The 12,782-nt window shown below is 49.7% G+C and overlaps 1 protein-coding gene across 6 annotated transcripts in view; it reads left to right on the forward strand.

Moving 5' to 3' along the window:
• The window catches only part of APBB2 (amyloid beta precursor protein binding family B member 2), a 329,153-nt gene that overhangs the window by 123,829 nt on the left and 192,542 nt on the right, over window positions 1–12,782 (forward strand). For all 6 annotated transcript variants that reach the window (XM_006169204.3, XM_006169203.3, XM_006169208.3 and 3 more), the window contains one exon: window positions 9,423–10,238. In XM_006169204.3, the coding sequence (XP_006169266.1) occupies window positions 9,423–10,238 (816 nt within the window). The remainder of the gene's footprint in view (window positions 1–9,422; window positions 10,239–12,782) is intronic.

Below are 12,782 nucleotides of genomic sequence, written 5' to 3' on the forward strand. Positions count from 1 at the left end.
GCGTTGCCTTGGCCTGTGCGGTGCGGCCATGTTCACAGGGGAGAAGGCAGTGCGGAGCGAGCATGGCGGGGCAGGGCAGCCAGCGGGTAGAGGCGTCAGACAAGGCCTACCACGGGACACGATGTTTCAGCGGGGTTCTGAAGGATTTATAGGAGTCTTTAGGCATGCCATGGTGGGAAAGATGAGGCCATAGGATGTAAGGGGAGGAACAAACTGTTAGAGGCAGGGTTGTGAAGGGGGTGGCGTCCTGGGGAAGGTCGTTGTGCTGTTGTGGAGGGGACACACGGCGCAGGTGCAGTGACAGGAATGTGACCGGGAGGGAGTCGAAGTTAGCAGAGCAGGATATGACGTGTTGGGGTCTGGAGCTGGACTGAGGGAGCCAGTGGATGTTTTTAAGCAGGAGAGCTACACGGTCAGTTTTAGAAAGATCTACACAGGGTAAACATGTTGGGGTAGATTGGAGTTTGAGAGAGCTGTTGTGCTATTGGTAGCCACAAAGAAACTTCCAGTAAGTGATGAAAGCCCGAAAACAGGCATGGAGGAGCTGGGAAGGGGAACTGGATTCATGGGGCTGGTCTCATGGCTCAGGGAGGACAGCCAGATCCCACATGACTTACTGTGGTTTGAGTCCTGGACCCAGCAGCTTGTAAAACATGCCGGGCACTGGGGCATGCATGCCCAAAATCACCAGAAGAGGGGAAGATGGAGGAGAAAGGATTATGTCATGACCATTCCCCATAGGGGTGCTTTCTCCTCTCCCTCTGTCTCTCTGGCAAGTACATGTGCCCATTAGCAGAGAAAAAAAAAAAACATAGAAAGAAAGAAAGTCGAAATTCATGAAGGAAAATAAAAAAAACTAAAGGGACTAGCAGTTGACTTAATGGCTATGTTGCTGGACTCCCGTGTAGTCTACCGCGGTTCGAGTCCCGGACCCAGTGGCTTAAACTCATACCAGGCGTGTGTGCGTGCATGCCCAAGATCCCGAGAGGAGAATGGAGGAGAAGGGATTGCGGCGTGGCCATCCCCCCTGGGGAGTGATTTCTCGCTTTCTGTCTCTCTGTCTCTTTCTGTCTTTCTGGCGAGCAAACGCACCCTATAGCAAAAACCTCTCCGAAAGAAAAAAATTCATGAAGGGTTATTCCAAGATCCCTAGCTTGAAAATCTTAGAGAAGGACAACATCCAGAATTCTTTTAGAACCCAGCCCCTAGCCCCATTTATAGAAAGTATTAGACCACGTTCTCTAGGATCTAGAATCTGTAGTAAAATGATGTGAGGCAAAGAAAAATGGGGGACAGTGGAGCCATGGGGATCTCTGGGGTGTACAAAGCCCTGGCTAGGCACCCAGGACTCTTCACACCAAAGTGTGGAGAGCTTTGAGCTGATGGGATTACAGCCGAAGAGCAATGGTGTTTGATGGGGACATACACCAGTCCTATGTGGGTCACAAGACGTCTGCTTTCACTCTGAGTCATTTTTGATTCTTTAGGGAGTCATGGCAGAATTGAGCAAGAATTTCCTGGAGCAGCGACTGAGAAGAAAAATAAAATAGTCTACACATTACATTGAAGGGTTTTCATTTCTCCTTTATTGATTAATTTATTTTTAGTTTGGGAGAGAGGGAGAGCGAGAAAGGCACCCTCCATCAGGGTTGGTCACACCAGCGTCCCTTTCCTTCAGCCCTCCAGCCAGTCGGGATCTTAGGAGCGCCTACACACGCCTAGTACCTTTCCAGTCTGCCCAGGATCCAAACCAGGGTTAACCACGTGGCTTCCAGCCCTGCCGACCCACATGCCACTCCAAGCGACTGTGCTAATATGCTGAAGGGTTTTATTTAACTCTGGCTCAGAAACAGTCCTTGGGGAGAAAGCTGAGCTGACCAATCATGGACCTACCCCCCTTCTTTCTGATCTCATTAGCGTTTTCAGGGAAAGGAAAGTTTCTTCTTTTCTTTTTTTTGGAGAGGTTTTTGCTATAGGGCACATGCTCTCGCCAGAGAGACAGAGACACAGAGAGACAGAAAGCAAGAAATCACCCCCCAGGGGGGATGACCACACCTCAGTCCCTTCTCCTCCATTCTCCTCTCGGAATCTTGGGCACGCACGCACACGCGCCCGGTGTGAGTTTAAGCTACCGGGTCCAGGATGCAAACCGCGGTCAACGACATGGGAGTCCAGCGACATAGCCATTACGCTAACTGCTGGTCCCGGTCAGTTTCTTCTTGATTCACTGTTTGTTGTCCATGATAGTGTGTGTATGTGTGCAGAAAGGACAGAGGGAATGGGATTTAGGGCAGGGTGGAGGGGTGGGGAGTAGTACCCTCCATTCAGCCTGTTCATACTGCAGTCCCTTTTCTCCACTCCTCCAGCTTGCCTGGATCCTGGGCACGTATGCTTTGTCGCTGGCATGTTTCAGGCCCACAGGGCCGGGAACTCAAACTGCAGTTGGCATGTGGCGTCCAGCTCTGCAGTCCAGGACGACAGTGCACGGGGGCTAGGCGACGCATTCCTTACCTGTTATGCAAGAATAGCACCCCCCTTTCAGCACTCCCCTGAAACTTTTTTTTGGAGAGGTTTTTTACTATGGGGCATGTGCACTCGCCAGAAAGACAGAGAGAGACAGAGAGACAAAGCGAAAAATTGCCCCCCAGGGGGGATGGCCATGCCGCAATCCCTTCTCCTCCATTCTCCTCTTGGGATCTTGGGCAAGCACGCACACGCGCCCAGTGTGAGTTTAAGCTACCGGGTCCAGGATGCAAACCACGGTCAATGACATGGGAGTCCAGCGACATAGCCATTACACTAACTGCTGGTCCCAAGAAACTGAAACTTTTACCCAGTCTATGTAAACATTTCTGGGGATGTTAATGCAGCACTTGCCCCTGTCCTTATTGAAGGATTTGTGCCATGAGCATTTGCTGAGTGCCTGCTGTGGGCCAGGCCACGTGTGGGTTGGTGGAGGTGAGTCTAGTGAGAAACTCAGGCAGGTGAAAAATGAGACCGAGCGAGAGGTGTTGAATAAAGATGTGATGACGCGTGTGTGGGAATGTGGAAGAAGGAGCCCCCGAGGCTGCCGGGAGGATGAAGAGAAACTTCCCAAAGAGGTGACAGCTACCCCGAGTCTTAAAAGAGTAGCCAGCGATCGCCAGATGGAAGAAAGGGTGCCGAGAACGTGGAGGGGCCAGGGAGGCGAGGTGTGTGATCAGAGATTCCGCGTGCCTGTGTTCCCTTCCACTTTTCCACCCCCTGACTGTGGCTCTCAGCCTTGGCCACACGTCTGAATCGCCCCAAGAGCATCTGAATGCCCCGATGGGGCCCAGGCCCAGAGGAGTTGGATCAGAGCCTTTGGGAGCTTCTGGGTGAGGCCGCCCAGGTGGGCTGGCTCGGCCTGGGGGGAGTGCCGCTCATTCCTTTCATGCCTGCGTGGACCTTTCAGAGTCCCCTGACCCCTGGCCTCTCCTCCTCCCAGCTCCTCACTCTCTGGCTTCTTCCCTGCCCACCTGGGCTGGGCCCCGGGGTGCACCCCATCTGTTCCCCTGACACACCTGCAGCCTCCATCACACCTGTCTGCCTGGACTGCGTCCCCTCAGGAGAGACTTTAGAGAAGGCTAAGACTGTCAGCTTTGTCCCTCCCCCGTTTCTGTCACCAGAGGTGTGTGTCTGTCTCCACCCTTTGCTTGGTCTTCTCCCCTCCTGCTGTGAAGAAGTGTCCTTGTCTCCGGCAAGGCTGGGTGCCCCCTCCGCCCCCTGCTGTGGTCCCTTTCTCTCTCACCTGGACTCCACTTTATTGGCCTCTTCACTTAAGTGCTCCTTCCCCTCCCCCGCCACCGGCTTCTGCTTTTATAGGCTGTAAATAATAAAACACAGCAAAGACGATCATATTTTTAAATTTGAAATCTTTCTTAGGTTTTAGCCATAGGGCAGGTGCACTCACTAGAGAGAGACAGAGAGAGGGAGAGTGAGAAACCACTCCCCAGGGGGATGGCCACACTGCCATCCCTTCTCCTCCATTCTCTTGGGATTTTGGGCATGCATGCACACGCACTTGGTGTGGTATTCAAGCCACCGGGTCTGGATTTGAACCAGGGTTGGTCATGTGGGAGTCCAGTGCCTTAGCTACCATGCCATCTGCCTGGCCCCCTGTAATCTCTTTCTGTCTTGAGCTCAGCTCAGAGAGGTGTAGATGCTATTATCTCCATTTTACTTTAAGAAATATGGTGTGTAAGTAACTTGTCTGTTGTATTGAAGAGTTTCATCTTATTTTGTAGGCCTTTGATTCCAACCAAAATAGCCAAATACTAGAAGGCTTAAAGGGACATTATAAGATTTTCCTTCATTTATAAAGAAGCCTAGGGGGGACCAGCAGTTAGCATAATGGCTGTGTCACTGGACTCCCACATAGTCGACCCCGGTTCGTGTCCCGGACCTGGTGGCTTAAACTCATGCCGGGCGCGTGTGCGTGCGTGCCCAAGATCCCGAGAGGGGAATGGAGGAGAAGGGATTGCGGCGTGACCATCCCTTCTGGGGGGTGATTTCTCACTTTATGTCTCTCTATCTCTCTCTGTCTTTCTGGTGAGTGCACGCACCCTATAGCAAAAACCTCTTCAAAATAAAACAAAATGAAGCCTAGGGGCCAGCAGATGGCATAATGGTTACATTGCTAGAGTCCCATGTAGTTGGCCACTGTTCGAGTCCGGGATCCGGCAGCTTAAACTCACACCAGGGGTGTGTGCGTGTATGCCCAAAATCCCAAGACAAGGGATTGTGATGTGGCCAACCCCCGTAGGGAGTGAGTTCTTGCTTTCTGTTCTCTGTGTCTCTCGGGCAAGCATGTGCCCTACAGTAAGAATCTCTCTCTCAAAAAAAGAGACCTAAACTTACCTTCTCTTAAACATGAGGGGTGTCTTTTTTTTTTTTTTCCTCCATAATTAAACCCCCATAGACCCAACCTCTTGGGCCCTTCTCGTCTGTTTAATTCCTGCATTATAAGAAATGGCTATTGCTCAGACCAAGTTGGGTGCTGCTCACTCTGGGGGCCCTCTCTGCAGCCCCGTGCTCTGTCACTTGGGCATGAAACGATGAGGGGAGCCCACAGCGATCGCTCCATGCCACGCCCAAACCTGCAGGCCTCTCGTTTTGACCCTCACACATGTTAGGTACCATTTTAGACAAGGAAAGGAAGGGCCAGGTGTGCTAACTCAGCAGCCAGTACGGAGCTGTTCCCGTCCTGGCCTTTGTCTGAGGCCTGTGCCCTGGTGCCTCACGGCATGGCCTTTCACTTTCGGGGTCTCCTTCTGGCAGTTTCGATCTCTCCAGGCTTTGCTCACCACCTGCTGCACCGTGAGCCTTGAGCACAGATGACGCCCGAGCTGATAAACGAGCGCTGGGAGGCACCCGCGGACTTGGAGATTCACCTGACTCTCTTGTTCCGGGACTGACCGTTTTAGGTTGACTGCCTAAGTCACACTCAAGCTCTGTTCAGGCTTTTATGCATAAAAACAGCACATACATGGGCCGGCAGGTGGCATGGTGCTTAAGGGCGCTGGACTCCCATGTGGCCGACTGAGGTTCAAGTCCCGGACCTGGTGGCTTACTTTCTCAATTTCTCTCTCTCTCTGTTTCTCTCTCTCTCTCTCCCTGTCTGGTCAAATTAAAAAAATAAACAAATAAGTGGATAAATAAAGATAAGTAAAATGATTCTTAAAAAAAAAAGACACACAAAAAGCAGGACATTCAGAGTTGTATTTATGCATCCCACTTGTATGGGATGGTCTTATTCTAACTCAGCTCTGTCCCTGTCACTGTTCCCACCATGATTTCTAGCAAGCTGAGGAGTTACACAGCTACCGAGAGGGTGATGGGATTCCAAAAACTTGTGAGGACATGGCTAAAAGTTTAATCTGCCACAGGTAGGACATACAGCTATTTAAATATTAAAATCATCAGGGTCAACGGTGGGCATGGTGGTTAAAGTGCTAGACTCCCACATGGCTGACTGAGGTTCGAGTCTCAGACCCTCCAGATTGAAACTAGAGCTGGGAGTGTGTACCTGGGTGCCGAAGATCCCAGGAGGATGGAGGAGAAGGGATTGCAGTGTGGCCATCCCCTCTGGGGGTGAGTGATTTCTCACTTTCCCTCTCTCTGTCTCTCTTTGTTTCTCTCCAGTGAGTACAAAAACGTTAAAAAGAAAAAAGAAACTAATATATATGTATCATGTAGAAATTCTCATGATACTCTTTCTGAAATTGTTTATTCCTATAAAGAAAGCGAGTGAAAAAGTCCCCTTACTAACATTGCTAGAATATGCTACCAACACCAGAAAACCACCTCATGGAAATTTTTTTGCCTTATCTTTTTGCAAGCTAGTAGATTTCCACTTTTTCATGTCACTCTAAATATCTGAGTTAAAAATAACTTCCTCTGAGGTGTGTATGCTATGAATATGTATCTCAGGGAAAATTTGGTGGGGGTTCGAGGTGGGGCCTTCTCATATCAAGTACCACTCATGTGAGTTGAATTATAAATTGTAACATCTGTTTTCTATAAGGGCCGGCAGGTGGCATGGAGGATGGAGGTTAAAAGCCCTGGACTCCCACATGGTCGACCATAGTTCAAATCCCAGACCTGGCGGCTTGCTTTCTCATTTTCCTTCTCTCTCTCTCTCTCTCTCTCTCGTAAAATTAAAATAAGTAAATAAGAAAATAAATAGCTAAATAAAATAATTCTTTTTTCAAAAAAAAAAATAGTAGGAGCGGCCAAGATTGTCAGAATATTTTTTCAAAAGAAGAAACAATTAGATTCTCTAAAATGAGGTCCAAAAGCTAAGGTGGGGTGCTGGGTAAGCAGGAATCCTTATAAATAGGAACTTTAAGGAATGGGACCCGAGGGCTGAGCACCTCGGGTTACAGCCTTTCCCTGTCCTTTGGTTTTCCTTTCTCTCTCTCTTTTTTTTTTAAGAGTTTTTTGCTATAGGGCACGTGCGCTCGCCAGAAAGACAGAGAGAGACAAAGAGATAGAAAGTGAGAAATCACCCCCCAGGGGGATGTCTACGCCACAATCCCTTCTCCTCCATTCTCCTCTCGGGATCTTGGGCACACATGCACATGCGCCCAGCGTGAGTTTCAGCCACTGGGTCCGGGACTCGAACCGCGATCAACTACATGGGAGTCCAGCAACATAGCCATTACGTCAACTGCTGGTCCTGCCTTTCCCTGTCCTGCGGGCCATATGGTCATTCCACGGCAAATATATATATATGTCGCCCAGCTCCTAGAAGCACAAGGAGGTGTAGATTAAGTGACCAACTTCCAAAATTGCCTGACTTCAGTATTTGATGGGAACCTAACTCTCAGCTCTGGAGCAGGGAGGAACGCTCACCCTCTTCTCCTCTGAGGACCCCTGCCCTGGAGGTCATGAACGTGCAGGGTTGCTCAGTGATGGGCGTGAAACATTTGAATATGCTCAAAGCAATTTTACAGCTGGAGGGTGTACAGTTTGCATATTGTAGTTATAATGGTAAAAACAGTGAGTTTGATAGCATGTGAATTTTATCTTGGTAAAAAGTTTGTTTAAAAAAAAAAATCATAAGGGGGTCCAGCAGGTGGTGTAGTGGTTATGGTGCTGAACTCCCACATGGCTGACCATGGATCGAGTCCTGGACTTGGCAGCCTGAAAATCATGCTCTCTGCATATGTGTGTGTGCGCCCCAAATCTCAGGAGGGGAATGATGGAAAAGGGATTGTGGTGTGGCCATCCCACTGAGGGGCGTGACTTCTCACTTTCCCTCTCACAGTCTCTCTCAGTTTCTCTCTGGCAAGTTCATATGCCTTGTGCCAAAAACCTTAAAAAAAAAAAAAAAAAAGCAGAAGAGGGGTCACCACGCAGCACAGAGGTTGGGGTGCTGGATCTCATACAGCCTACTGCACAGTTCGAGTCCCAGACCAGGCAACTTAAAACTCATGCTGGGTGTGTGTGCGTCCGTGCGCCAAATCCCAAGAGCAGAATGGAGGAGAAGGGATTGTGGTGTGGCCACCTGCCCTGGAAGGCGATTTCACACACACGCACACACACCCCACCTCTCTGGCAAGCGCACATGCCCTAAAACAAAAACTTTTTAAAAAAAGAAAAGAAAAAGAAAAACTAAAAAGTAAAACCCCTGTTTTGCCTGGTGACGACAGGGGAGTTGTCTGAATAGAGTCTGAGGAACGTCAGGAGCTGAGCTGGGGCTCCTTTGCTGATCACTGGTGTCTCTGCAGAGGGCCAGGGATCAGATAAGAAAGTGGTCATTCCTCATGGGCTGAGAAATCTGAGACCCGAGGAATGCTTGCTGATGAATTTGATTCCCTTCTGGTCTGAGAAACCTTTCTTCTTAGCAAGAGGCATAGGGGAGAAGTCACTGCGGTGCGAGCAATGTTTGAGCTGCTCACAACCCGCAGGTCGTTTCCTCGGTGTTCTGCAGGGGAGCTGACACCTCCCACCAGCCGCGTCTGTCTCTAACTCAGTGGAACCCGTTCCGACTTCTTTGGGGGCTCTGATGGTCACCGTAGCCCAGGGCCCAGTGCTACATGATGGGGAACAGTTGTTCGTGTGTGTTTTCTGGAGACCTGGAGCCATTTCTTCCAAATGTCTATTTAGTGCAAGCACTAAGCCCAGATCCAAACTGTTCACCACAACAGTAGCCAACTCTGATGGAGGCTGAGTTTTCCAAGCACTCGAAACTATTTCTATACGCAGTTGAGAAAAATGACCTAGGATGCATAGAGCCTACCCTTGAAAAGGAAATGCCAGGACCAGCAGTTAGTGTAATGGCTATGTCGCTGGACGCCCATGTAGTCAACCGTGGTTCGCGTCCCGGACCCGGTGGCTTAAACTCACACCGGGCACGTGTGCGTGCGTGCCCAAGATCCCAAGAGGAGAACGGAGGAGAAGGGATTGCGATGTGACCATCTCCCCTGGGGGGTGATTTCTTGCTTTCTGTCTCTCTGTCTCTGTCTGTCTATCTGGAGAGTGCATGCGCCCTATAGCAAAAACCTCTCCAAAAAAAAGAAAAAAAGAAAAGGGAATGCCCTTCTGGGTTAATTAAGAAAGTCAGAACCCCGGAGGAGTTGTGAGCAATTTTATTTTGTTGCCTGAGAAACAACAGACTAGAAATAGGATAGAAATGTCTGGAAAGGGGATGATCTTTAAGGTTGTGGAAAATGAAGACCAGGTACCAGAAGAAAACGCTTTTGCATGAATTCAGAGGAGGGCTGTTAAGTAGAACGCAGAGCTTCCGACTTCCTCGCTTTCTGATAAATTGACTTTGGGGCATCCATATTATACACTTTATTTGTTCTTATTTAATAGATGAATGCAGGGTGAAATAAACACATCTGTTCTCTAAGAATGGGCGATGGCATCTGATGGCCCGTTTTCTCTCCTTCCAGCTGACTCAGGTGTGGACACCTTGGCGGTGTTTATGGCCAGCAGTGGAACCACAGACGTCGCCAATCGGAACAGCCCGGCCACACCACCGAACACCCTTCACCTCCGCTCCTCCCACAATGAACTGCTGAACGCCGAAATCAAACACACAGAGTCCAAGAACGGCACCCCCCCGAAATGCAGGAAAAAATACGCGCTAACTAACATCCAGGCGGCCATGGGCCTCTCAGACCCAGCCACGCAACCCCTGCTAGGAAGTGGCTCTGCCAACATCAAGCTGGTGAAGAACGGGGAGAACCAGCTCCGGAAGGCTGCAGAACAGGGGCAGCAGGACCCCAACAAAAACGCCAGCCCCGCAGCTGGCCTCAACGTCGCTTCTGAGAAGTTAGAGGGCAAAGAGCACCACCCGCAGGAGTCCTCGGGCTGCGGGATTGTACCCTCCCAGCCCAGGAGGACCAAGAGCTTCCTGGATTACTATGTAGACCTGGAGACGTCGGCCAGGGAGCTCCAGCCGGACCTAGGCGGCTGCCCTGGGGTGGCCGAAGAGAAGTTGCAGGCAGGCCAGAGCCAGGCTTCCACTGTCTTTGGCAACGGCGACTTGGCGCTGGAGAAACCCCACAAGCCCCAGACCAGCCCCGAGGATGGCCAAGGACCCACCGTATCCTCCAGTCCAGAGACCAAAAAGGACCACCCTAAAACGGGCGCCAAAACGGACTGCGCCCTCCACCGGATCCAGAACTTGGCACCGAGTGACGAGGAGTCAAGCTGGACCACGCTGTCCCAGGACAGTGCCTCCCCGAGCTCCCCGGATGAAACAGGTACCCCGGAGCGAGGCAGCCTCCGGGCCTTTCCTGGGCTGTGCTCAGTGATCGTTGGTGTGAGTTTCTAGACCCACCCCAAGTGTCCATTTTCAGGTAGAGAGTCACAGAACCCTCTGGGGGTAACCCTGGGTGATCGGCATGGAAGCCAGGTCCCTCGGCCACATTTAGGTTAGTTTCATTTTGGACTACCCATAAGCTGTTGGTTCGGGTAGGCGCTTTTTGGTAAAAGACACAGGTCCTTGGTGCTAGGTCCAGTAAAACATCTATTTAGTAATTAGACTGCCAGTGCGTAAGGGAACTCTTTCTATACACTCTCGACATCTTGAGTTTTATTAAATGTTGGGTTTTATCAGAGATAGGCAGCTGCCAGGGTAGGGTATAACTGATGAAGTGAGCCAACTATTTTAAAGTTCTCGGGAAGACGTATTTCTGCTCCAAGTTGAAAACATTAGAAGTCTGTTCATTAAAGACACGTTCCCTCTGACCTTCCCTGGGAACCATTTCCTCTGCCTTGTTCAAGTGATATTTGAAAGCAAGGAAATGGTACTTCAGAAGTTTAAGGGATTTGGGGACCAGCAGTTGGTGTAATGGCTATGTTGCTGGACTCCCATGTAGTCAATTGTGGTTCGAGTCCCGGACCCGGCGGCTTAAACTCACGCTGGGCACGTGTGCGTGCGTGCCCAAGATCCCAGGAGGAGAATGGAGGAGGAAGGGATTGCGGTGTGGCCATCCCCCCTGGGGGGGGGGTGATTTCTTGCTTTCTGTCTCTCTGTCTCTCTTTGTCTTTCTGGCAAGCGCATGTGCCCTATAGCAAAAACCTCTCAAAAGAAAGAAAGAAATAAAAACCCCAGGTCTTGAAGTGAAAGATCCCATGTGGCAACTGCAATCTGCTTTAGGAGTAGGGAGACTGAGAGGAGCCTGCTGCGTCTCCTCCACGCCTGGCCCTGCACCTTACTGGAATCATAATTACATTTAGTCATGTCGCTGGGTTCATCAGCCTCTGCCCCTTTTTATCCATTTAGAGAATTTATATCTGGGGCTAGCAGATGACGTAGTGGTGAAGGCGCTGGACTCCTACGTGGCCGACCACAGTTCGAGTCCCAGACCCAGCAGCTTGAAGCTCACGCTGGGTGTTTGTGCATGTGTGCCCAAAATCCCCAGAGGAGAATGAAAGAGAAGGGATTACAGTGTGGCCATCCCCCTGGGCAGTGATTTCTCGCTTTTTGTCTCTGTCTCTCTGGTGAGCGCTCATGCCCTATAGCAATACAAGCTCTCAAAGTAATAATAATAATAATAATAATAATAATAATAATAATAGCATTCGTAGCCTATTACTCACTGATAGACACTGTCACCTGCTGGTATTTGATCACACTTGAAGGACTCCGTGAACTTTTTGCAGGAAACTCCACCTCCTGCCTTCAGCACCATCCACGAAGCCCTCACTATCTGCCTCTGCTCCTGTGTCTTTCTGTTGCTCCTTAGGCTCAGCGTGTTCTGCTGGAGTTACATGTGAAATAAACCCAAAGTTTTAATTAAAGACAAAGTTTTTTCTCTTATTACCAGAGGTTGTGTGTCCTAGCCAGAGAGAGACAGAGAGAGACAGAGAGGAGGAGGAGAAAGGTACCTGCCAACGGGGTCTGGTCATGCTTCAGTCCCCTCTTGTGTCTCCACCCTCTCTGAGTTTTGGGCACGTACACACACTGGCACAGTGTTTTTCAAGCCACCGGGCCGGGGTTCGAGTTGTGGGGTTAGCCCCGAAAGGTTATATTTCATTAAAAAAAATTTTGCCAGAAGGCACGTCCACTTGCTAGAGACAGCGGAAACATGAGAAAGCACCCCTATGGGTCATAGTCATGCTATAATCCCTCCATGTCTCCACTTTGAGAATTTGGGGTACTCATGCACACCTACTTGGTACCTTTCAAGCTGCCGGGTCTGAGACTTGAATCATGTAGTCCTCTATATAAGATCTAGCCACCTCAACCATGCTGTGGGCTGACCCTGTGGAAGGATCAGCTACAGGGTGCGTGTGCTCAGCCAGACAGGTGGAGAGAGACAGTGAGAGGGAGAGGGAGAAATCACTCCCGAGGGGGATGGCCAGGCCAAATCCTTTCTCCTCTCTTTCCCCTCTTTGGATTTTGGGCACACACGCTCATACACACCATGAGTTTCAAGCCTCTGGATCCAAGACTTGAACCATGGTCGGCCATGTGGGGAGTCTAGCACCTTAACCACTATGCCACCTGCTGCCCACCCTGTAGAAGGTTTTGAATGAAGAGTTAAACCTCCCCTGCCCCTTACCCTCAGCCCCTTTTCCCAACAATGACCACTGCTTTTTTGTTTTCATGTATGTTTTATTTTTTTGATACTTCTTTTCAGAAAACACTTTAGGAATATACCTATGTTTATAATAAAATTTTAGATTTAACCACATCTTGTGATAATGATATTTTTGGAGCTTTTATCTCTTTGAGATCTGAACTAACTAGATCTGTATTAGTAGTAGGTATCAATAGTATGTATAATAGAATATTTAAT

The sequence above is a fragment of the Tupaia chinensis genome, unplaced genomic scaffold (genome assembly GCF_000334495.1).
Source record: "Tupaia chinensis unplaced genomic scaffold, TupChi_1.0 Scaffold146907_1, whole genome shotgun sequence".
Taxonomy (NCBI): domain Eukaryota; kingdom Metazoa; phylum Chordata; class Mammalia; order Scandentia; family Tupaiidae; genus Tupaia; species Tupaia belangeri.